The sequence below is a fragment of the Panthera onca genome, chromosome F1 (genome assembly GCF_046562875.1).
Source record: "Panthera onca isolate mPanOnc1 chromosome F1, mPanOnc1 haplotype 2, whole genome shotgun sequence".
NCBI lineage: Eukaryota > Metazoa > Chordata > Mammalia > Carnivora > Felidae > Panthera > Panthera onca.
Window position 1 is genome coordinate 45,599,043 of NC_138355.1, and position 24,622 is coordinate 45,623,664.

Sequence of the window (24,622 nt, forward strand, 5' to 3'; positions counted from 1 at the left end):
CTCTTGGGTTTGTTTAATTAGAAATAGGCCGGCAAGTGCTTCCTATGCACTGGCATGTTAATTGCTTATCAGGGAAGGAGAAGGGGTGACAATGTTTGGTGATGGAAATTTCCACTCTCTCCCCCCCCCTCTCTCTCTCTCTCTGTGCTTTCCTCCATTTTTCTCTCCCACCCTCTCCTTGCCTCCTGTGGTTCCTCCTTCTCCTGTCAGCCTCCCCCAACCGCCCCCCCCCCCCAGCAGGCCCGAATTCAGACCTACAGGGAACACCTGTGCCCTCTGTCACCATCTCCCTCTCCCCTCCAGTCCCTTCCCAGCCCCTCCCTCCAACCACCCCCTGGGTGTGAAGAGATTCCAGAGCACAGAGCTTTTCAGTTACACTTAGTATTCAAAGATTATCCTCCCTTGGTTTCCTTTCCCCCCTTACTATCGTTATTCTTGTTTATTTTTATTTTTTACAAAACAGGAGAAAAGAGTGAACTGGGTTGTGGGGAGGTGACACGTTTCTCCACAAAGGTACAAAATTGCCTATAGAAAGTCAACCTCAGAGTGCCAAACCGGCTGCCAAGATCAGGCGTTCCTGGGCATCCCTCTCCCCAGATGTCCTTCAGATCCGACCAGGGACCCACTTTGGGAGCGGTCACCCCATGGTGGGGAGGAGAGGCCTCCCTCAGCCCTTGCCCAGGAGGGGAAAGAGCAAGCAACTGAGACTGTGCAAAGAAAGAGAAGAGGAGGGGGCGCATCCTGTGGGCCAAGGGCCTGGGGACACAGGCAGGGGACATCCAAGCAGAAGCCCAGGAGCCTCTGGGCACACAGACAACTAGGGGGGGGTGGGAGGAGGCTCTCGCCAGAGTCCCTCCTGTCCCTTGGAGATGCTCGTCAGAATGTCAGCGGACAGGCTCCCGGAAGGTAAGGGCAACTTTTTGGAGGCGGTGGGAGTGCCCCCCTGAGGCTACAAAGCCCGTCTGTCTTGGTCCAGCTGCCAGGCCTCAAGCACGTGGGTCCATGTCACTTTCCTGGCAGGGCATCTGACCCAGATCGCTTCCCTTTTGGTAAAAAGTAGTCCTCGTTATTTGTCTACTGCTGAGAGCGGGCCGAGCTTCAGGAATTTTGTAGCAATAGTGGTGATGGTGTTTCCCCTTCCGAAGACCGGGACAGCTTCCTTCCAGGGTTCCAGGGCAAGACAAGGGGCACGGATACCACTCGAATGGAGGGGGCACTCCCCCAGCCCCAGAAAGCCCAGGCTGGAAGGAGAGGCCGCCCACCCGCCCCCTGCCTGGGCTGGCCACCGCCAAGGTGGGCGGCTAGCCCGGCTGCCAGCAGGAGGACAGCCAGAGCCAGGATGGCTATGAGCCCTGGTCGGTCCCCTAAGGCTCTGCGGCAAGGAGCGGCCTCTTTAGTCCTGGTCCATACACATGCCAGCTGGGTGTGGGCATCGGCAAAGGCCACTTGCAGGCAGGCCCAGTACTCCGTGGCCTGAAGGAGGCGGGTGATGTTGTAGCTGTGGGTTCCCCTCGGCAGGCGGGCCAGAGCAGGGGCCCCCTGGCCCCTGGGGGAGGAGGCGCTGGACCAGGTGAGGTTGGTAGAGACTGTGTTGGGTGGGGGGACCCAAGACAGCAGGATATGGTAAGGGTGGGTCTCCTGCACCCGGAGCTCCAGCCCCCATCCCTTGTCCCGGCCCGGCTGCGGGGGAGCCCGGCCGACGACCACGTTAACCGTCTTACTGTCAGCCCCCACCAGGTTCTGGGCCACACAGGTATACAGCCCTGTCTCTTCTGCCGTCACCCTCCGCAGCTCCAGGGTCCCCTCGGGGTACACCCGGTACTTCCTGCCAGCACGGGCAGGCGTCAGTCGAACCCCGGCTGGCGTGACCCAGTAGATCTCGGGTTCCGGTTCAGCCAGTGCCCGGCAGTGTAGCACCAGGCTCTCTCCGCTGGCCACCTGGAGGCTGGGGGGGAAGCTGCGGGGGGAGATGAGGGGCAGGCAGTGGTCCGTCATCTCCCGGAAGGGCACCTCACGGACTGGGCGGCGCTGGAGGTCGGGCGGCTCGGCGCACAGGGTGGACTGCGGCTCGATGAAGCGGACGCGGGTGCCCGTGGCATTGGCCCAGCGGATGACGCAATCACAGCGGATGGGGTTGCCATGGAGACCCACCTCCTGCAGGTTGGGCAGGGACTCCACCGTCTGCTGGTGCAAGGCACTGAGAGCGTTGTTGTTGAGCATGAGGGTCTCCATCTGGGGCAGGTGGTGGAAGGCGCGGGGGTGGATGAAGGACAGCCGGGGGTTGTTGGTGATGTCCAGCTTGGTCAGCTCGGGGAGGTTGACCAGGGCGAACTTGTCGATGGAAACCAGCTCCTCCATGTTGTTGAGACCCAGCTCCTTGAGGTGCAGCATGTTGGCAAAGTCCCCAGGCCCCACCCGCTGGAGCGGGTTCTTGTTCAGGTCTAAGAACTTGAGCCCGGGCACCTGCTCCAAGGCCCGCCTGGGCACCTGGGCCAGCTGGTTGTCATAGAAGGAGAGGCTCTCCAGGCTTTGCAGCCCCTCCAGGGCGTAGTCGGAGATCTCCCGAAGGTTCATGCCTGCCAGCACCAGGCTGCGCAGGTTGGCCAGGGGCCGGAAGTTCATGTCCAGGATGGCGTCTACCTTGTTGCCGCCGATCATGAGGATCTCCAGGTTGGGCAGCATCTCAAACCAGCGGCCGTCAACGGCCCTCAGCAGGTTGGAGTTGAGGTGCAGCCTCAGCAGGTTGCCGAGGCCGGCAAAGGCCCTGGGGGCGATGCGGTAGAGCTGGTTGTGGTTGAGATAGAGCTCCTGCAGGCTGGCGAGCCCCGCAAAGCTGTGGTCCTCCAGCCGGCTCAGCTGGTTCTCCTCCAGGTGCAGGCTCAGCAGCTGGGGCAGGGCGCGCAAATCACAGTCCCGAGCGTCCGAAAAGCTGTTCTGGGACAGGTCCAGCTCTGTGAGGTTGGCCAGGTAGTTGAGCTCACTCTGGTCCACGCGGACGATGCTGTTGCTCTGCAGCAATAAGGTCTGCGTGCCCGCGGGCAGCCCGGGGGGCACCGCCGTCAGGAACAGGTCATTGCAGTCCACGGTGGTGGCCTCACGGTAGGATGACCGGGGCGTATACCAGGGCCGGATCTGGCAGGCGCACTGAGGGGGGCAGGGCACACGCCAGGGTACCACGGGCACGGCGGCGGCGGCACCGGCCACCCACGCCAGCAAAAGGGGCGCCACGAGGAGCCTCATGATGGAGCCGCAGGGTAGGGAACCATCCGCAAGGAGAGTCTGGAGTCCTACTCTTAGCGGTTCGCCGGCCGAGGGTCAGCAGCCTTGCCAGGGCCTGGGGAACCGCCCTCCCGGGACGGTCATTCTACGTGGGGATGGGTGGGCATCGCTTCTTGCCCTCCTGGGTACGGCTCTCCATCCTTGTCCGCTGGGGCGGGGCCTGCTCATTCCTTGCCACGCCCCATCGGGGCAGCCCTGGAAGAAAAGGATGCATAGTCAGGAGGTGGCAGAGAAGCAGAATCTACTCCCTCCTCCCGTGTCACCCCTGCTTGACTCCAGAGGGCAAAGGAACGGAGAGACGGGGACAGCCAGGGCTCCTGGGTTCCGTCCTACAGCCCTGAGGCTTGGGTGTCCTTTTCTACCATCCGCTGGGGGAGGGAGCAACTGTGAGTCTTCAGGGAAGGGGGGAGAGATTGAACTGGGAAGCTTCCGGGAGAACTTGGGAAGGGGTGTACGTGCACGTGTGTGGAGGAGAGGAGATGCTAGAACGACCGTCATCTCCACAGTCCTTCTGAGCCGAGAGATGTGGAGTAGATTCTCTTACCTTCTCACATCTCCCTTGCCCTCTTTGGCTCACTGGGTAAAGTTTCCAGGCATCCCTCTGAGCAGTGTGTGTGTGTGTGTGTGTGTGTGTGTGTGTGTGTGTGGAGGGGACGGCGGTGGTTGTGGAAATAGTACAGATTCGAAATTCCAGCGTGGGCTCTCAGGACTCTGGAAGTAGAAAGGCAATGGTCCCTGACCCTATACCCAGACAGGCTGGGGAAGTTGGTGCTCCAGCCTGGGGTCTGCATAGGCTCTCCTAGTGTATGCCTTTGGTTTTTGCCAACTTTCCCTCCCGGAGGCAGGACCTGCCGACAGCCTGACTGAGCTCCCTGGAGGAAGGTGGTGGGGTTAGGAAGCCTGGGTCTGAGCTCCTCAGCCCTGCAGGTAAGACCTTACAGGACCTGTCCCTGGCCGATCTCCTGGCTTCTCTTGCTGTTCTCTTGCTGTTCGCCTCTCCTTCTATGACGTCCTGTCACACGTATACATCCCAGAGGCCCTTGCCTCCTGCCTCCCACTTACCAACTATGCACAGCAACACTTTTGAGTTGAAGTTACCCTGACGTGCCCCCCTTCTCGTGTCTCCTCATGGCCTCCTAGACAAGTCCTAGTGGTTCTCCAAGCCTCTACTTAAGGTCAGTCACCTCCTACAGAAGCTTCTCCCATCCCCCTCCCCAACTCCCGGCTGGCTAAGGGGCCCACCTTACGCTCTTACAGTGCCCCATGCTCCCTTCTGTCATAGCCTGGACCACACCACATGGAAATGTCTCCCCAGCTGGGGACCTGTCTTGGTCATCATTGGGCTTAGAGCACACAGCAGGTGCTCAGTGAATGTGTACTCTACGAATCAATCTCTGTGGCCCCAGAGCCCCTTCCCCCAGGAGGTCGCTCACCCCGCCCCCGACCCCACGGCGTAGAATCTAAGCCACTGTTTCCCACCTCCTAGGTATGGGCAATCCAGGCTCCCACAGACCCCAAGGCCAGGCTGAATCACCCTGGAGGCAAATCCAGCCTTGGTTTACAACGAACATGGGGGAAAAACCAGGGGGCCTTCCTGGGCCCGGTCCCCTCACGACTAGAAGTCCAATCTGGGTAGTTTTCCAACCGCGGGTTATGAGGGAAGCACACCAACACTTACTCGTCACCTGAGATTTGCCAGGACTCCACAGACTCTGAATATCTTATTTCATTTAACCGTCAAAACGAGCCGACAAGCATTAATATAATACCCCTAGTTTGCGCGTGAAAAAATTGAGGTTCTTCGAGGTTAAAGAACTTCGCTGAAGACACGTAGCTGGTAGGCGGCAGGAGACGGGAATCCACCCAAGTTCTGGGGTTGTGCCATTTACACCCCGTTTCTTTGTCCTCAGGTCCGGCCGCGGGCCGGGTGCCCCTTCTCGTGTCCCGGGACGATGTGTTCTACCACCTTCCAGGCAGGTGCCGCTCACCTGGCCAGAGGGGCTCTTCGCCCACCTCCCCCTGCTTCCAGGATGCTGGGGAGGGGAGCGGCTGGAGGCACCGTCCCTCCCCTGAGCAGGAGAGTGGTATGCCTGTTTACATTTGACTACCTCCCACCTTCCTCTGCAGCTATTTCTGAAGGTGGGAAAACAACCATGACTTAAAATGCACAGAGGTTTTGCGTGGGGGTGTGTGTGCACTGACACGTAAAACTCAGAGCAAACAAACACACGTGCGCACACGCACGCACGCCCGCATACACGTGCAGCGGGAGCCCAGGGAACCTGGCCGCCCAAGCTAGTGACTGGGGGGCAGGAAGAGGGCAGGGGACTCTGCGGTGTACTGTGTGGGTGGAGAGGAGGCAGGAACGAGCTGAGTCCCGGGACGGCCCTGTCACCGAACGGGACCTAGGCCCGTGGTCCTGTCACACGTATACATCCCAGAGGCCCTTGCCTCCTGCCTCGACCCGGCACGAGAGAGAGCAGAGCCCACAGGCGAAGAGATCCTACTCTGACTTCCCACCTCCTGCCAGAGCACGCTGGGAAAACGGATCGGCTTCTCAGAGCCTCTGTTCCTTCCGTCTAACATGAGGTTGCCATTAGGATTAAGGGAGCCAAGTGGGGCGCACCCAGAAAGAGCTCAATAAATGTCAGTTGCCTCTCGGCTCCGGTCCTCCCCCAGGGCTGGGAGGCTCTCCAGCGGTAGGACTTCTCAGGGGGAACAGAAAGTGCGTCCAGGTCCTCCACGAGCCCCTACTGGGCTTGCCCACCGTGGCCCACCGTTGCCTCCGGGTGGCATGGGGGAGCGAGGAACAGAAATAGATAACACGTCACGACATTAACCTCCTCCACTCCGGCAGGGCTGAAAACCGCAAAACGATTAGAAGAGCGCAGGACAGTCCCGAAGGGCAGAGAAGCCTGCAGTGAGTGGAGAGGGGTCTCCCGCCAGGCCGGGCCGGGCCGGGCCTCCCCCTTGGCCTTCAGACGCGATCTGAGCCGCAGGGGTCTCTCCTCCACCACCTTGGCTCTAACACCTCCGTTCTGCGGAGGCTCAGCTGCATGGCGGGGATGAAGGAACCACTTAAGACTGAATTCAAAACCTTTTCCTCCACCCCACGCAGCAGCCCCTCTGGCTGGGTGGGTGAGGCAGTGCACCTGCTCCCCCGCCAGGAGCCCAGGGCGGGCGTTCGGCGCCCAGAGGGAGGCGGTGGCTCAATGACTCACGTTCGGCCGCACCTCTGATCCCAAGGCTTGGCAAAGGCCCAGACGAGTCCTCCCCCTCGCGGCTGAGCGCACAGCCCCTTCCAGGGAGGAAGGCAGAGCTGCCCACTCACCTGCCATCGCCGTCTCAGGCTGTCTTGCACCTGCCCACCCGTGCAGGCTGATTAGCAGTTTCTGCCGGGAGCTGCGGAGAAAGCTAATTGTCTTCTATCTGTGATCTCCGGGGTGAGCAGGAGTTCACACAACTGCGTGGACATTTTCCCCACCTGGATTTCAAGCTCCTCGTGGCGGGGGCCATGCCGCACACGCTTTCTGTGCCCCCACGGCACCAGGCACAGGGCCGAGCACGCGGAGGGGCCTTGTAGATGGACGCCAGTGGGGAGCCCCCCCCCCCCCATCAAGCCCGCGCGTGGGCAGAGGAGGGATTTTGTAGTCTCATCCTGCAAGGGAAGCAACTGAGGCTCCGACGGGTCACATGACTCGTCAGAGGTTGCGCAAACGTCCACGTGGCGGGGTTGGGATTCAAACCTAGGCCTCGGACTCCACAACCTGGGCCACCAGCCCAGCCAAGGCTTGTCGCCTGGCGGATCCAGGCCGGCCTTACGGGAGCAGAGCACGGGGCTGGCCCCGTGTGCCTTCAGAGATGACCTGGGTCCTCAGCTCCTCCGCCCCTACAGCCACCTGATGGGCCCCCCTCGCACACACCATTCCTTGATTTGGGGCTACAGCGACCCCCGCCCCCGACTTGGGGGACAGCAGAGGGAAGACATTGCTCCTGTGTGAGTGTGGCTGGGCCGGCACCGCAAACGGACAAACGGAGCCAGCGGGCTGCACGTGGACCTCGGCCTGCCCTCTGATTGGGGGCTGGGGGCTGTCTGTCAGCCTTGGCCTGCAGTGACAGGAGACTGAAAGCCCTGGGGCCACAGTCAGGGAAGCAGGGCCATCCACTCCAGGGTGGCGCTGGTCCCTTACATTTCCTGTTAAACTCGGGCCCTTGGCAGAGCTCCTAATGAAGACTTTGGGAGAAGCTGTGTCTGCGGCTGCTCCTTCCCTCCTTCTCTGTCGTCTGGCTGCTCCTACAGGGGGCTCCCCCAGGAGGTCGGTGGATGTGGACTCTCGCCCTGCCCTCCCCTCTCTCCCTTTCCCTCCGGGGCTGCCTCCACCCAGCCTCCGGAGCTGGAGCCAAGGGTCCGGAAGGAGCAGCGGCGGTGGTGATCGATGGCCTGGCCTTCGCTGCTTCAGAGTCAGGTCCCCCTGAGCTGCGGAGACAGATGGGCAGCGTAATTGAGTGTAGCGTTGATAAACTCCGGCCTCCTCACCGGCAGATAAGCGCGGGGTGGGAGGGGTGCAGAGGGAGGGAGGCCAGCCCTCCATCTGCGCACCTGGCCTCCTGCTCCTCCTGGGAGGGGAGCCCTGCCCCTCACTCCCACCTCTCATTTAATCGCAGACAAGCAGGACCTCAGAGCCGGAGGAGACCTCCGCGTTTATCTAGTCTTGCAGAGTCTGAATTCCATAAATAACTTATGCAAAGGAGGAGCGGTGGAGCGGGAGGCCCGGGCTCTGCCATCAGAGTTGGAGCCTGGCTCTGCCGTGTGACCTTGGGCCAGGCAGGCAGCCTTGGGAGCCAGTGCCTGAGCTGGGGAGTGGGGGTAACAGCCTCCTCGCAGGGCCGCGGGGAGGAGTGCGGGAGTCCCGGTGCAGGAAGCGCTGCGTTCCCTTCATTCGCCCCCCCTCACCCCTGCCTCTCCTTCCATCTTACCACCTACTTCTCATCTCTCACCTCTTGTGATAAAGAAAAATATTCTGAAGTGTGACAAATGTACAGGAGAGTGACTACATGGCCCTCGTCCCAAGCGCACGGCTCGATGAGTTTCTCCGTGAGTAGGTACCCAGAAGGCCACCACCCGGGACAAGACGTAAATGTTTCCAGCCCTCCAGAAGGTTCCCGTGTGGCCCTCCCGGTCAGTCAATATCCAGCCCCCACCTGGACTTAACCATTGTCCTGACTTCCGTCACCATCAATCAGTTTCATCTTTTAAACCCAGAATTCCTCTTCCTTCTCCATCACAACTCGGGACCGGGGACTCTGGAAACAGTTGACTCTGGCTTTAGGGACCCCCAGAGCTTGACGCTTGAAATTCCCTCACTTCATCTTCCTGCCTCAAAGTGGGCGACACTTCTCGGGGTGTCTCGCGGGACCGGCCATCTCCAGGAAGGCGGGAAGGCTGGTTCCTCTTAATCCCCCTTTGTTCTTTCACAATTCCCATATCTGGAAATCGCTCTACACCTCGGGTCCCCCTCTCCGGGGGGGCTCCTTGGGGCTGGGTCTGTGAGTGCCATGTGCTGAAGGCGGAAAGAGGGCGGGAATGACCTCCTGGCCCCACACAGCCCTGTGCCTCTCACCGGACCTCCTTCACCCAAAGCCCTGCTGGGTTTTGGCCACCCCCCGGGGTGGCGCTATTGCCTCCTTTCCACCCCCAGACTCCTGGGTCTTCTCTTCGGAGTGTGGGGCACCAGGCAAGAGGACAAACGTGGGCGTGGCCAGGAAGGAGAGGCCCAGACCTGCGGCTAGCTGCCCCCGGACCCCTCCACCTGGCTGCCTCAGAGCCTCTTCGCCTCGACTTGTCCCACACCCCATGTCTCCCACCAAGCCTGCTTTCGCTCCGGCCGCCCCATCTCTGTCCTCCGGCACCGCCGCCCAGCAGTCTCCGAGGCTGGACATCTCTGCCACCTTGACCTGTCCCTCTCCCACCTCCCACGCCCGCCACGGTGCCTGCACTTACCTCCCCCTTTCGTTTCTTATCTTGGCCCTTAGGATAGCCTCTCCTGGGGCCGCCTCCTCACCTCCCTCCCAGCAGCCTTCTCCTTCCCGGCCACCCCATGCTCCCACCAAACAGGACTTGCTAGTTCCTGCCACGCCTCGGACCCCTCCACTCTGCACAGCCCTCCTCCAGCTTCAACCTCAGCCACAGAGGCCCGTCCCAAATGCTCCCTCCTCTGTGATACTGTCCACGATTCCCTCCAAGAAGGGTGGGCTCTCCCACCGCCTCGCAGTCCCCGAGACTCTTGGGACAGACCTCCTCCTCCCCGACAGCACCTTCCTTACTGTCCGTCTGTGAGCTGCTGGAGGAAAGGGTGCTTTGTTATTGATCTGCGTGTCCTTGGGGCGTGGCACAGCGCACGCTTTCCCGGTAGGGGCAGGAGGTGTGCTGCGTGAACGGTGAATGGCAACCCGTCAGTGGGTCATAAAAACAACTTAAAGTGGGTCACAATCTGCATTTCAAAAAAATGAAATACAACAGAAAACGCCAGAGCGCATTGACGGTAGCCAGACTCAGCACCGTTTTGAGAAGTTTTATGCACACACATTCACACTTGGGTACAGACAAGAGCATGAGGCAAAAACCATGCAGTTTTTGCCCTTGGGTCACAGTGATCAAAGCTTGAAAACCATTATTCTACTGAACATCTCTCTTTGGTAAGGTGAGTCCCCTCCGCTCTGACGCCACTGGACCGGTGACATAAAGGAGAGTCTCAGGAGATAGACGGGACATTCCCGAGCCCCTTCTCTGTGCCAGGATTTCTATTTGCTCCCCACGACCTGAGAGGTGGCTGCTTCACAGACCAGAAGGCTCCGGCTCGGAGCTAGGGGGTCAGACCAAGGGTCCGCAGCTAGAGTGCGGAAAGCCCGGCCTGGAACCCAGGGTGTCATTCGCCAGCCCTTTCTGTTTCCACGGCTCTGGTGCCACAAGCCGACATCTGAGAGTCCGGTGGTGGGGGCCTGGGGAGCAGGGAGGGAAGCGGTAAGGTATCTCCTGGGGAAAGGATGAGGGTTCCCTCCTCCATCCTTGCCCTACCTGCCTCTGTGATGTGAGGAGTCAGCGTTCAGTAAAATCCCCTCCTTGCCCCAGAGGACAGGGCCTTCCTTGTCCCAAGCAGAAGTCCCGGCTGGCCTGGGCAGAGGGTGCTAGAATTCTGGGGTCCGGAAGGGAGCCTGCCTCCTTCCTTCTTAATTAGCAGGGGAGGGCGCCAGGAGGTAGGGCACAGCCACCGCTGTCTGGGGGCACTGCACGCAGGAGGCTGTGGGTGGGGGGCAGCGCCGGCCGAGTCTGCCCCCGCCCGGCTGCCAGGTCCTGCCGATCATCTGCCCACCCGCAGGTAGCCGGCCCGGACCCCTCTCCCCCTGTCCCGGCTCCCACGGTGCCCCAGCCTCCCTCCATCATGAGCCGGCTGGTTGTTGGCCTGTCTCTCCCACCAGGACCGTGAGCCCCTCAGGAGAAGGAACTGTGCTCGAGTCGCCGGTCCCTCCCACGGTCTGGCACACAGTAGGAGCTCAGGAAACATCTGTGGAAGGACAGCGAGCGGGAGGGCAGGAGGGAAAGGAAGGCGCGGAAGGGCAGGTGGGGCAGAGCTTGCTTCCCAGCTCCCGGAGACCAGGCAGCTCAGAGTCTGGGCTCAGGCCCTTCTGCCTCCTTTCTTGCCACCCGCAAGGAGACCACACTCGCTCCCAGGGCCCGTCTCCCTTAGGTTTGCACCCCTGCCCCTGGCTTGGGCCTTCCCTCGGGGCGGGGTGGGGGGGGGGGAAGAACGCACTGCTCTCTGACTCAGGCTTCTGCCTCTGGATTCGACCTGAAGACCATTCGACGATGGTCTTCACCCTTCTAGAGCTCTCCAGGCCCCTCCTCGGGAAGTCCCACGGACCCCATCAAATCCCGTGAGAGCTCGGGCTAGAGGTGCAGGGGTAGGCGCTAGAGGCAGCTCTGTGCCTGAGTCCTGGTGCTGGCTGTGTGACCTCGTGCGTCGTCACTCGGGTTCTCCCTCGGGACATGGAGCGGTAGCCTAGCTCATGGGGGAACCTGAGAAAGATGATGTCTGTAAAGCACCTGGTGTTGAGTAGCGCCCCCTTCCTTTTTAGTTTGTTTGAGGCCCAGTCCCTGGCTTCTAGGCCACCTTTGCACCAAGCCAGCACTGGACTGCCCCCGTCAGTGGTCGTGTGGCCTTGAAGGCAGGCACCTTCTCCTAGGGACCCTACCACCGCGGGCTGCCGGTCCCTCCTTATGCAGCCAGCTACCCTCCAACTGTGGTCCTGTTTCTAGTCTCCAGGACAGTTGCGGAACTCAGCTCATTTACAGGTCACTGATGTCTGACACAACTTGCACTCAGGAAACAAGGTGGCTCCTCCTGGCTTAGGTGAGCAGTGCCTCTGTTTCCCCCAGGTGCTCCCTGGAAGGCAGGAGAGGGCCCCTCCTGCAGCAGAGTTTAGATGTTTCAGCCTGAAACATTCCACACCGGCCACAGTCCCAAGTCAGGGGGTGGGGGCAGCCAAGCCTGGCTGCTGACCCACAAGCCTCTCCAGCCTCCTGCCCTGGAGCTCCCCTTGGCCCTCCTATGATCAAGTGGGCATGGTGGGCAGACCCTGCACAGTTCTGGAAAGGCTCCCTCCCACAGCCAGTGTCCCAGGACGTCTCTTCAAACACAGTAGGTCCCTGGGAGCCAGGCGCAAGGGCAGGGTGAAGAGGGGGAAGATTTCAGAGAGAGGCAAGCAATGCTCTTTCCTGCCCCTGGGCCTTTGCACGTGCAGGGTCTTTGCCCAGAAGTCCCGTTCGTCACTTGCGCACCTTGGGCCTTCCTTCCCATCCCCAAGGTCTTCCCTGACAGCGGCCTCTCCTACAAATTAATCCATCCCTCGCTCCCCCCACCATCCTCTGAGAACCCACGCCCAATACGATGTTCGATGTTCGTCCCTTCCCTCGGATCGCGAGCTGTCCCAGCACGGCGCTGTGGCTTTGTGGCCCTGGAAGGAACGGAGGGAAGCAGCGCCGTCTGACGTGAATGGGGAGCTAGGTGAGGAGGTTTCTCTCTCCATAGTGTTGGGGTGCGGACGGAGGGAACCCCAGGGCACGCTGGGGGGGGGGTCAGGGGAGATGCCTGGCCGGGAGAGGGCCTGGGGCCCCGGGGCGGCTGAGGAGAAAGGCAGGCAGAGTGAATGGGGAGCAGACCAGTTAAACGAGGAGAAAGGCCAAACCCCTTCTAACGGAAAAGGAAAATGAAATCAGAATGAAAATTGATGAGGCGGAGAGAAAAGGAGACCCGTTTCATCAGCAGGTTTGCCAGACGAAGCTCGGAGATAAATCACGCGGCGGAAGGAGCCCCGGTGCCCGGCGGGCCTCGCTGCCTTCTCCCTCTGTCAGCTGTCTCAGGCAGCCTGGGAGATATATGGCTGCAGCTGAGGCCCCGGTGGAGGTGGTTTCCTCCCCGAACTGCAGCGAGGACGGCCTGTCAGTCCTTGCCACCCCCTCCGGGCCTGCCCTGACCATCCCTTCGCCGGGTTCCCCTCCCCGGTGCCACCGGCCTGGCCCTCAGCAGCTCACGGTGGGCCTGCAAAGAGCACTTCTCAGAAACTCCGTCCAACCTTCCCCACCCCTCACCCAGCTTCTCGAAGGCCCAGCGGGGGAAGCGGAGGCCAGCCATGGGAGCCGGTGGTAGACGACGCAGGACAGGACAGGGCTGGGTTCCGGTCTCGGCCTGGGGACAGACCTGGGGTTATGCCCCCTTCCTTCTCTCTTCCCTCTTACTTCTCGGGCTCCTCCCCGTGAAATGAGGCAGCTGGGCTGGAACAGCGGCTCTAAAACCGCGGTCCCCGGACCAGCCATGGCAGCATCACTTGGGATGCAGGTGACCCCACCCCGAGAATGCCTCCAGAGTCACGAGCTCAGGGAGTGGGGCCTCGTAACCCAGCGATGAGCAAGCCCTCCGCTGGGTGATTCTGATGGATGCTCTTGTTGGAGAATCCCTGGGCGAGATCATCTCGAAGGTCCCTCCAGCTGAGATCAGAACTCCGTACATAGGGCTGGGAACGCTCAGCTACGGCCATGACGATGCTGAGCTTATCACTCTGTTGATGGTTAGGACCGCGGTATTCCAGACCCCCTCACCCCTTCTGTCTTGGCCACAGGGAAACTCTTTACCCAATGAGCATTAATAGAGCCCCAACTGTATGTTGGCACTGGGAAGGGTTCAGGATGCAAGGGCAGGCTGAGGGTCACAGATTAAAAAAAAACAACAAAACACCCAATCTACTAAAGCATGACAAAAGTGGTCATGGAAGTATATACCGAGGGCAGCAGGGGCATAGCCTACAGGAGAGAACATGCCGGAGGCCTGATGTGAGTGTGCACTGAAATGACAGGGGTTACGAGTCCCTTCACCGATGTGAGAGGGTAGGTTCGTCGCTCAAGAACATCCAGCTGGTGGTGACAGGACTCAGACGAGGTTCCGGCTGGTGCCAAAGCCTAAACGCTTCTCTAAAACCTGTGCTCTGAACCCCGACCTCACATCCTCCTCCTCCTCCTCCTCTACCTGCCCCTGCCCAGTTCAGCTAGGGCTCAGAATGGAATGGGATTTCCAGTGACTTCTCATTCAACTTCCCCTGGCCTGAGCCAACGTTATCAGAAAGAAACCGGCCCCTGGCCTATGCTGAGCAGCTGTCCTTCAAGGGAAGGCCCTTTCCAATCGGGCACAGGCACCCTCTCCTCCAGGCCTGTTCATGCCTTCTGAGCCCAGTGCACCTGCTAGGGGACCGAGGGCTCCCAGACGCCCCCAGAGCCCAGTGGATGGAAACGCTTCCATCTGTGATCGATAACAGGCATAATTCAGTGACTGCGGCAAGTACAAAGGAGTGTAGGTTAAATCAATATTTAGAAGCTTCAAAATTAAACTAATTAAGAACAAGTCTTAGTGATTTTTACTGTCTGGGAATAAAAAAGATAAAAAGCCCACCTATATTTCATGATTCTACCTTAGTAACTTGTAATGATTTGGGAAGAGCAGAAGACGAACAGTGCTCCCGGCCAGCCCCACTTCCTCCACTGCAGGGGAGGGGAGCCCCTTGTCCTCGGGGGAGCATGGGGAAGAGAGAGGGGGTGGGGTGGAGCATAGGAGGCCAAGAGCATGCTATAGAAGGCCACTGGCTTGGGACAAGGGCCATTGCGGGGTTGAACTGTGGCCCCCAAAATGTATATTTAAGTCCTAACACCCAATACCTGTGAAGGTGACCTTAATCTGGAAATAGGGTCTTTGCAGGTGTAATCAAGTTAAGATTATACAAGGTAAGGTCATACTGGATTAGGGTGGGCCCTTCTCCAATGTCTGGTGTCCGTATAAGAGGAGGGGAGTTTGGACACAAAGAGGCACAGGGAGAATTCCACGTGATGACGCAGACAAGGACTGAAGCCCGGCAGCTACAAGCCGAGGACCTCCAACGACAGCCAGCGGGCACCGACAGCTAGGAGTGCTCCCCGAGGGGTTTCGGAGGGAGCACGGCCCTGCCGCACCTTGATTCCAGACTTCGGGCCTCCGGAACGGAGGCGATACATTTCTATTGTTTTTAAGCCACTCAGTTTGTGATACTTCGAGATGGTAGTCCCAGCAAACTGATACAGGGCTCTTGGATTCTAGTTCCCGCTCTGACATTTACTAACCATGCAAGCTTGGCTTCACTTCTATGAGCCCCTGCTTTCTCCTCTGCCAAATAGGGGTAAGACCAGTACCTTCCGTCTTTTGTGCAGAGATGCGGTGCAGATGAGATGAACACATGAGTGTGAAAGGCACGCTCTGAGCCGCCGGGGCTAACACAAACGTCACCTAGGCTCGGCGGCGGCGGGAAGATTCTGGGAAGGGGCTCAGGAGTCCCTAGCAGCTCGCTGGCCTGGTCAAAAACCCGAGTCAGATCCCAGGTGTGAGAGGTCTGCATCGGTAGAGATATTATATGCACGAGGGGTATTTTTATTGTCACTCTCAACACTATTTTATTTGCTGCCCACTTGGCCCTGGTTTTCTCATCTGTAAGATGAGAAAGGGTTGGACAACGTTATTTTATAGGCGTTTTCCAGGCAAATATATACTCGTTAATGTATATATTTTACAAGGGCAGTGTCTCTTGAGAGCCCAACCTCATTCTCAGCCTTGAAAATCTCTCTGAAACCCAGTAGCCCGGGACAGCTCAGAGACATGCTGGCTAAGGGCTGTAGCAGGAGATCAGGAGTGTTCTGGGGGCTTTTTGCCCTCTGCCCTTCCCGCCTGGGTCAAGGGAGAGGGACCCAGAGCGCTTTTCCTCTGTCTTCCCTCGAGCGTACCGGGCAGGAAAGGAACGGGAAACCATGGAGGCGGCAAATAAAATCTCTATCGATCATGAGATGGCTGGCATCCCAACCGGGCTGGCTCCCAGGACTGTTCATCTTAAATAAACGTTCCTAATGACCCACTGGTACTTCATACCAGAGCTGTGTCTTGTTGAAGTGCAGCAGGACAGGGCGGCCGAGCGTGGAGCCGCTGTCGCTCTGTCGGGGCCTCTTCCAGGTCTCGGGGGGGGCGGATAAGGTTCACAGGTAGCTTCTCTGAATCTTGGAAGGAGCTGCCCCTTGCGGCAGCGGGGTCCTCAAACGGGGGGACCAACCTTCTGGTCACGTGGTGAGCGACATTCTTCTCAGACGGTATTAGCGTGGGGAATGCGCGTCTGTCTGCACACCACCCTCACAGCACAGGTGACCAGCAGCATCACCATGAGGACGGTCACCGCCGCGTCACCATGGCGGTTCCCCACCTGCAGCCTACCCTCTCCGCCGGTATCACCAGCCTCACCCTTGCCACACTCGCTGCCATCCCCGGACACCATCGCCTCCTCCGTCCGCTGCCACATCGGAAGTGCCCCACTCGTCACATGGAAACCTGCACGCTTTCGTCACTGTCACATGTACAGAATCTGAAACGGGTGTGGCCTTCGCCACTGGAAGTACACATCAGACGGTGAGACGCCCGTGATCCTAACACGAGAAGGAGTGGATTCACATGCACACACAGGTACCCCCCAAAAGAAGCACGAACGTGGTTGTACGAGGTTCACATGGGGAGCACCAGGGGAAGGGAATCCGCAGGGGACAGGCCAAGGTGCGGCCAGGAGACCTGCACGTTTTGCTTGGGGGAACTAAAAAGGACAACCCTTTGCATCTTATTATCCCTGGGATTTTCAACTCTGGCTGCACCCCACAGAGCCATAGAGGGATCCTTTAAAATATTCTGATACCTACATGTGACTCCAGGCCAATGAAATCGGTCACTGGTGGTGCCATGCAGCCATGGTATTAAAAAAAAAAAAAACCTCTCGGGGCGCCTGGGTGACTCAGTCGGTTGAGTGTCCGACTTCAGTTCAAGATCTCGCGGTTCAGAAGTTCAAGCCCCGCGTCGGGCTCTGTGCTGACAGCTCAGAGCCTGGAGCCCGCTTCAGATTCTGTGTCTCTCTCCCTCTCTCTCTGCCCTTCGCCTGCTCACGCTCTGTCTCTGTCTCTCAAAAGTCAAATGTTAAAAAGAACTCTCCAGGATTTCTCTATACGTAAATCTTACATCGAAAGAAAAAAAAATGCTGTAGAACAGGATTGAACTCCATTGTCATTGATACTGAAGTATTTAGGAAAAAGGGTACTGACGTCTGCAATTTACTTTGAAATGCACCAAAAATGAGATGGCTTGATAGGGAGAGGGAGGTGAGAGCAAGTCAAGGAAAAGGCTAAGGGTAGAATCTAGGTGGTGGGTATATGGTTGTTTGCTGTGGAATTCCTTCAACTTTGCTGGATATTTCAAATTTTTCGTAATGAAATATTGGGGAAAAAAATCCCCAAGTGGTTTAAATGTGAAGCCATGACTGAGAACCACTGTATCTGACGGAAAAATCCATAAGCAGGGATGTTTCTCTCTCCTCCACCCTCCTCGTGTGAAAGAACATAATCCCCGCCCCGTGCCCACGCCCCCCCCAACCCTGCCAGCCCCTCCGGTTCTCATCAAACCAATCAGGCTCTCGCCCAGCGCTTCTCCATCCTTCTTAGGTCACGGCACACACAGCAAAGTGTGTTTGTATAGGGCACCGGGGGAGACAGAGGAGGCCGCTTGCAGCAGGAGCGAGCGGCTGGGGAGAGGCCAGGCTGCCCCCGGGCCTCCCAGGGCTTGCCTGGGACCCACCCTGGCCCTGCCGGCTGGCTCTGCTCTGCTCAAATGCCCCTGAGTGTCCCCTTTGTGAAGCCCTGGCTCAGCATTCTTAGCAAGGATTCAATGCTTTCCCAGGAAAACCAGACCAGAGTCTATTGCAGTGCGTGTGTGTGTGTATGTGTGTGTGTGGTGGGGAGGACACCGCGGGCAGGGCTGACCCCGCGCCTCATCTGTATGCTCCTCCACGGCCCCGCTGGCCCCGTGTGTGTGTGTGTGTGTGTGTGTGTGTGTGTGTGGGTGTGTGGGGAGGGGGGGAGAGTGCCATGGCAACACCGTGCCCTTTAAACACGGGAGTTTGTGCTGCCGTCGCAAAGCAGCATTAGGCAATTTAATTAAGGAGCTGGCAGCAGACAAACTTTGTGAGTTAAAGGCATTTTATTAAATCCCATTGTATTATGCAGCTCAGATCCCCCAGGAGCTGCAGAGCTGGGGGAGGCAGAGAATTTGCTGGGGTTTTCTTTTCTCTTCTCTGCTTTTTCTGGCCTCCCTTCTGCTTCATGAAAGCATTCACTGAGCGTAGGGGGACCCCGGCTGCGACTGCCACTCCCCCCAGCTTGGGCCTGGGCCTAGGTCTGCAGGCAGCAGTCTGGGGACCATGATCAGCAGCTCTGACCCTGTGTGTCGCCTTTCGGAGAGCACCTCGGGGCCGGGCCTCGGGCCCTGGCTTCAGGATCCACACAGCACACGCCTCACGCTGTGGACACCAGCTCTGTGCTTCCCGGGCATTATCTCAGTGAATCCTCCCACACCCTTGGAGTAGGAACTGCCGGCATTCCCATTTTATACCCAGGGAAACTGAGGCTTTACGGACGCTAAGCAGCTTGCCCAAGATCTTGTGAGTAGAATGCGTGGTGGAGAAGCACAGCCAGATAGGCTGACTGCAGAGGCCAGGGTCCAAAACATGACCCCAGATACCTCTCAAAGCTGGGGGTTGTCCTCTCCTATTTCAACCTAAAGGGTGGGTTCCACTCCAGCCACCCCGCCAGGAAAACAATTCCAGGGTAAAGTTGGGTGGGAGTGGTGGTGCCAGGACCCTGGCCTCCTAACCCCAGTAGGTCCAGAATGTGCGAAGGTGTCTCATGAAAGTCTCCACCCGGGCCCCGGGAACCCACTGACGTGCCCAGGGGGTCCGATCACTCTTCCTGGCCGCCCATCTCTGTCTAGGACCAAAGGTCAGAAAACCAGACGAACTACCCGAGGATGCTGCGGCTGGCTGTGGAGAAGAACTTCCTGGGCAAGAGACAGGTGGAAACGTTAACAGGCATGACCTGCCAAGAACGGCAGGACACCCAATCTGCCCTTAGTGGAGCAGGGCTTGGGGCCTGCCTGTAGGGGCCTGCCACCAGGCTCCCGCTCCCAGGCCTGGGGGAGGTTCTCTGGAATTCTGTGAGCCCACGGAAGGATCCCATCCTGACAGCGCCCTCCTCTGGCGGGCCTCCTCAGCTCCTCACCTACGGGAGTCCCTCTCGTGTGAGCAAGCATGGGGAGTCCAGCATGACCCCAAGCCGCTCAGGAGAGGCCCACTGTCTTCCAGGGCTCCAGTAGGCCCCTGGGCCACTGGGGCCTCCTCAGCCTCCCCAAGTGGTCAGCCGGGCTGAGGGGGAGAGCCCGGGCTCAGGAGCGGTGCCAGCAAGGGGCGAATCGTCTCTTCCCGTGCAAACATTTCCTGAGTCCCGCCCTGCGCACGGCACCGCAGAGATGATACCACAGGGTGCCTGACCTCCAGACCTGCGCTCTCTCCTGGGCTCAGTCTCCTCAGCTCTAAAACGGGGGCAACGACATATGCCTTGTGTAGCTAAAACAGACGCAAAAAAAAAAAAACCCAAAAAACGAGCTAAGTTCATTAAGGCTGCCAGGGACTTTTGCCCCTCGTTATCTCTTAATCCTCATAATAACTAACTACCATGCCCACTATGCAGATGCCGAAACTGAGGTTAAAAGAAATTAAGCCTCTTTCCCAAGGTCCTACAGCCAGGGAAGGGCAAGAACCAGTGCTCTTAGCAATGTGTATCTAGCTAAAACTCGAACACGTACGTGTGTGTGTATATGTGCATTTGCACGTACGTATTATATGATTATATACGTTAGTAGCAGCTTTGAGATACAATCCATACACCATAAATTCACCATCACATTATATCTGACAAGTAAATTTAATAGCTGGATTTGCCACCAAGCTTAAAGATGTGTTATTGTCTGATAGGAAGACGGGCTTTGTGAATGTGGGGTGTCTCATCTCGGAAGGGGCCCTCAGGAGCTGCAGCGAATCACGCCGGTCCCCGGAGGCGGCTGTGAGGCTTGTGTCCCCTTCCCCTGCCCCACCTCTTTTCTCGGCTCTCCCATCTCTGCCCCTCCTCCACCCTTACTCTCCATCCATCACCATCCTCTCCCTGCCCCTGCCAGACCCTCAGTTTTCCACCCAGCTCCGGGGTCTCCCCTCCCTGTCCCCCACTGTCTCACTCTACCCAGCAGAGACTGAGCCACGGGTTGCGGGAGCTATCCCAGGCGACACCCCCCCCCCTTTTTTTAAATTAATTAATTTATTTTGAGAGACAGCACGAGTGGAGGAGGGGTAGATAAAGAGGGAGAGAATCCCAAGCAGGCTCCGCACCGTCAGCACAGAGCCCGATGGTGGGGCTCGAACTCACAAACTGTGAGATGTGACCTGAGCCGAAACCAAGAGTTGGACACTTAACCGACCGAGCCGCGCGTGCGCCCCCCAGGGGACCCCTTTGAGAAGTCCCTGGAAAGGTGGCCATGTGTGTGGGGTTCTCCCTGGTGGTGGACAGAGCTGGCTGCATGGGAGAAGCCAAAGGGCCAATTCAAGGGACCCCAGTCCCAAACTGCCACCAAGTCAGCCAGGGAAAAATCAGCCTCTGAAGGGTCTGGCAGTAAGAGACCCAGTCTGGGTAGAAATTCAGAGATTCTTCCTCTTCTTTTTTTTAATCTTTATGTATTTTTGAGAGAGAGAGAGAGAGAGAGAAACAGAACGTGAGCAGGGGAGGGGAGAGAGGGAGACACAGAATCCAAAGCAGGCTCCAGGCTCTGAGCTGTCAGCACAGAGCCTGACGCGGGGCTCGAACCCACGGACCGCGAGATCATGACCTGAGCCGAAGTCAGACGCCCAACCGACTGAGCCACCCAGGCTCCCCTAGAGGTTCTAATCCCAGCTCCACCATGTACCAACTTTGGGACAATCTCGCTGAGCCCTGTTTCTTCTCCTCTGTCACATGGCGACAAGAATGTCCGCCTCGAATTTCAATACGAACCATTTATTGAATGCTTACCGTGTGCGGGGCCTTTTACAAAGCTTACTTCTTACTTAGTCCACACAACCAGCCCGGAAGAGTGAAAGGGAAATGGGGGCTCAGAGAAGGTAAGCAACCTGCCCAAGATCACACAGCTAGTACATGTGGAGGCCGTGATTCAAGTCCAGCGCTGTGTGAGGCTCAGCCCTCAACTGCCAGGCTCCCTCGCAGCCCCGCGGACCTTCACGTGGCTCTGCTACGTGTAGCTTTACGAGTTTCCTTCCGGTGAGGAGGTAAGAACAAGAGTTCCGGGGGCTACATGCCCTTCCCTGTGCTGGAGCACTGTGTGTGTGTGCGCATGTGTGAGCACGTGCACAAGGTGCGTGTGTACTGGGGGAGGTGGCGGGCAGGGAGGCGGGTGCCCAGCTAGGTGAACCCGCTTGGCGGGGTGGCGGGGGAGGATCCGGAGGCTGTGCTTTGCCAGGGCTCGCTCCCCTGGGCACAAGGCCTAGGTGTTGGCAACTTGTTTCCACAGCCATTTCCCCAGGGAACGGACAGGGGAGCATGCTCCTCTGTAATAATGATAAAAATAATAATAATTAACACAGCAGTAGCTTATGTTTCTCCAGAGCCTGTCTCCCCAGACCTCAGAACTCTGGGCAAACAGCAAGTCTGCTGGCTTTGTAGCCACACCCCAGGGCCCGGAAGCCTCAGTATTGCCCACGGTATCTGACTCCTCCAGCTGGGAGGCCGGGGCAGGTGCACACGAGACTGCCCTGCCCCATGAGTGCCATGGCAGGGCTGGGGAATGATCCGGGGCCTCCCTGCTGCGTCCCCTCCCGTTCTGGGATCACCTTGTGCCCAGGAGCAGCAGAGAAGGGGAAGGGAGGGAGCAAGGTGTCAGCCGTCTTTGCCCGACTTCTAAAAGCTCCCCCATCAACCCCGGGGCTCCCCCGGCCTCCCCCCCTCCGCCCCCCCCCCAGCCAACTCTGCCTTGGGGAGGACTGCCTCCATGCACCTGCCGCCAGCCGGGACACGTCCGGCAGGTCTGCTCCCTGCAGAGGACGGCTGATGGCTTTCTCTGGTCCCAGCCAGGAGTCATTACGCACCAAATGTCTAGTTTAAACAGGCGATGAGGCAGCTTTATTAAGAGCGCACGTGTTTCCAGCCAGGGAGGGACAGGAGCTCCCAGGGGCGGCCGGGGCGGCGGGACCCTGCGGGAGCGGGCTTTTCTCCAAAGCATTTTTCAGTGAGTTCAGTGCAAGGTGGAGCTCCCAGGATTCTGAGGGCCGGCATCCTGAGTGGGGGGGAGCCTGACCGATTTTCAGACGGGGGCCCACCACGGATGGCCCAGGCAGGCCGTGTGCTCCCTGGCGGATGCAAAGACCCTCAAGCGATCCAAATACGCAGAGAAGCCAGAGCGCTCATGAGGCCACTGACTTCCACCTCCCCCAGCCACACTCACGAAAGCAGTTACTGGCCCTGAGTTCCGTTTCCTTTATTTCTCCAAACACCGCAGGACCAAGAAGAGGGTGAGTAGGGGAAACACGGTCAGGAACTATGTTTATCATGAATCTATTCCCCCAGCATCTCCAGAAAGAACACCCACCGAGCCTCTGGAGTCCACAGATGGGCTGAAGAGCGTGGAAATGCCTCCAGCTCTGTGCAGACACACGTGCGTGTGAGCGTGTGTGTGCACACGGAGAGAAGGGCACCGCCTGCTTCAGGTTCTCAGGGGGGTCTGTGACCCCCAAAGTGTTCAGAAGCACTGCCCTCCTCCTTGGGCCGTTCTGAAGATGGTGGGCTGGCCAACCTTTCCATAAAGGTTATTTCGTCTTTCGGAATCGGGGGGGGGGGGGAGGTGGGGTTGAGGCCTGGATTCCATCTGCTTGAAGATGGGGGGCTAGGACGGGTTCGGGGGGTGCAACCGAAGCAGAACGACGACAGAGTCTTCTGCCAGGCAGAGCGGTGGCTGCCTCTAATCCAGAAGCAGTGATGAAGTGCCTTCCCCATCACCTCATTTTTCTCATTGTGACAGCTCCATATCTACTGTTCCCTGTCACCCTAGTGACAGCCTTCTAATGATGAAGGCAGCATCAGTGTCATATAAATTCCTCCAGAACCCCCGGGGCTAAAAGGAGATCAGGTTCAGGAAGCTGGGATCCAAATGCTCTGTACAGCGGGGGGGCGGAAAGAACAAAGCTTTTAGAACATGAAAGACCTGAGTTCATATCCCGACTTCAGTCTCTTACTAGCTGTGTGACCTTGAACGAATTCTTTAACCTCTCTGTCAGTTTGTGTAGCTGCAAAATGGGAATGATACCTCACGGGGTTATTCTGAGGATTAAACGACGCAATACGGCCAATCTGGCACAGTGTGGGCACAGAGAAGGCGCTCGATACGGGAGTTCTCTCCGCCAGCAGGCACGGGCGGAGCCCCGCACTCTCCGTCCGTCTGCTGCGTCGCTACGGTATCAGAGGAAAGGGGGCCCCCCCCGGGGACACGGCTGCTTAGTGGCATGTGAATGGGGATCGGAAGCCGCTTTCTCCACACGGACCGGAATCTTCTGAGCCTTCATGGCTCACCTGGGGCCCCTCCTCCTCCATGAAGTGTCCCTCACGGAGCTCGGTCCTGACATCCCACAGCTGCCATCTGGGCTTTCTGTCTGTATCACACACATCTTTTGTCTTGCGATGAGAGAGGTCACTGCTCCCCTCCATTGAAGGGCAGGGCCCTTGGCTACTCCAGCAGCGGCGCCCCCCCCCCACCCCAGTCGCATCCCTGCTCACCTCTCCAGGCCCTCCCCTCCTCTTCTCTTTCCCCAAGCTGTGTAGGCACTGGCTGTTCGCTTTTGTGCTTTCAGGACTTTGAACTTGTTGTTTTGGAACGTCCTTCCATTCTCTGCTTGAGGAGCTCTTAAATACCCTCCGAGCGCCAGCTCAATTGTCCTCTCCTTTGTGGCGCGTTCTCGCCCTCCTCTTGCTCTCACAGCACCCACCCTAGTCCGGCGGGAGCCACGGAGTGATCCTCTGCCTCCCCAGTCCGAGCTTCTCCAGAGCACAGGCTGGGCCTGCGTCATCCCGGCTCTGCCTTCGCCTCGCACAGAGTCCCACAAGCGGTCGGTGCTCAATAAACGTGGCGGGAGGTAAACTAACAAATGGTGTGCTTGCCCGTGGCTGGCAGCGGGGTCCCCCTTAACAGAAGGCTTTCTATGAAGGTGGCAGTCCCCCCTCAGGGGTGGCTCACGTGGGTCCTGCTGAAGTAGGGCCTGACCCCATGTCCAGACTAGATGTGTAGGCGGGCGACAGAGGCTGATGTGTCCATCCCATTTGGATTCCACACGTGGCTAATCCAAGGCCCGAGGCGAGGGCAGAGGGTTCTGCCAGCCAGCCAGGAACCTGCTCCCCCCCACAGCTGCACAGGGAGAGGGAGAGGGCGGGGAGGGATGAGGAAGGGGGGTGGTGACCGCTGGTAGTGGTGGGTCTAGCTCTATGAGACTGGCACCCTTGGCCCATCTCACAGATGAGAACGCCGAGGCTCAGAAGCGGCTTCCTGGCAAAGAACCGCGCCCGAAGAGCTCAAATCGGAGCGGGCTGGTTCAGCTCCAGAGCGAGCATTCTTTTCGTTACGAGATGCTGTCTTCTGCAGAAATCATCACACAGCACCCGGAGGAAGCAGGAACGGGGAAAGGCTCACGCTGAAAAATCGTGTGAGTGTGTGCGTGTGCGCGCGCGCATGGGGTATTTCTTCTTCACTGATGACGAAGACAAAGAGAATCGTCGGAGGATGGTTTGAATCAGTTGCCAAAATGGTTTTGGACAGACATCCAACACGTCTGG

The 24,622-nt window shown here is 58.6% G+C and overlaps 1 protein-coding gene across 2 annotated transcripts in view; it reads right to left on the reverse strand.

The window, feature by feature from the left end:
* Positions 1 to 365: 365 nt before the first annotated feature.
* The window catches only part of LRRN2 (leucine rich repeat neuronal 2), a 61,343-nt gene continuing 37,086 nt past the window's right edge, over positions 366 to 24,622 (reverse strand). For both annotated transcript variants that reach the window (XM_060644229.3, XM_060644230.3), the window contains one exon: positions 366 to 3,474. In XM_060644229.3, the coding sequence (XP_060500212.2) occupies positions 1,099 to 3,240 (2,142 nt within the window). In that variant the 5' untranslated portion in view covers positions 3,241 to 3,474 and the 3' untranslated portion in view covers positions 366 to 1,098. The remainder of the gene's footprint in view (positions 3,475 to 24,622) is intronic.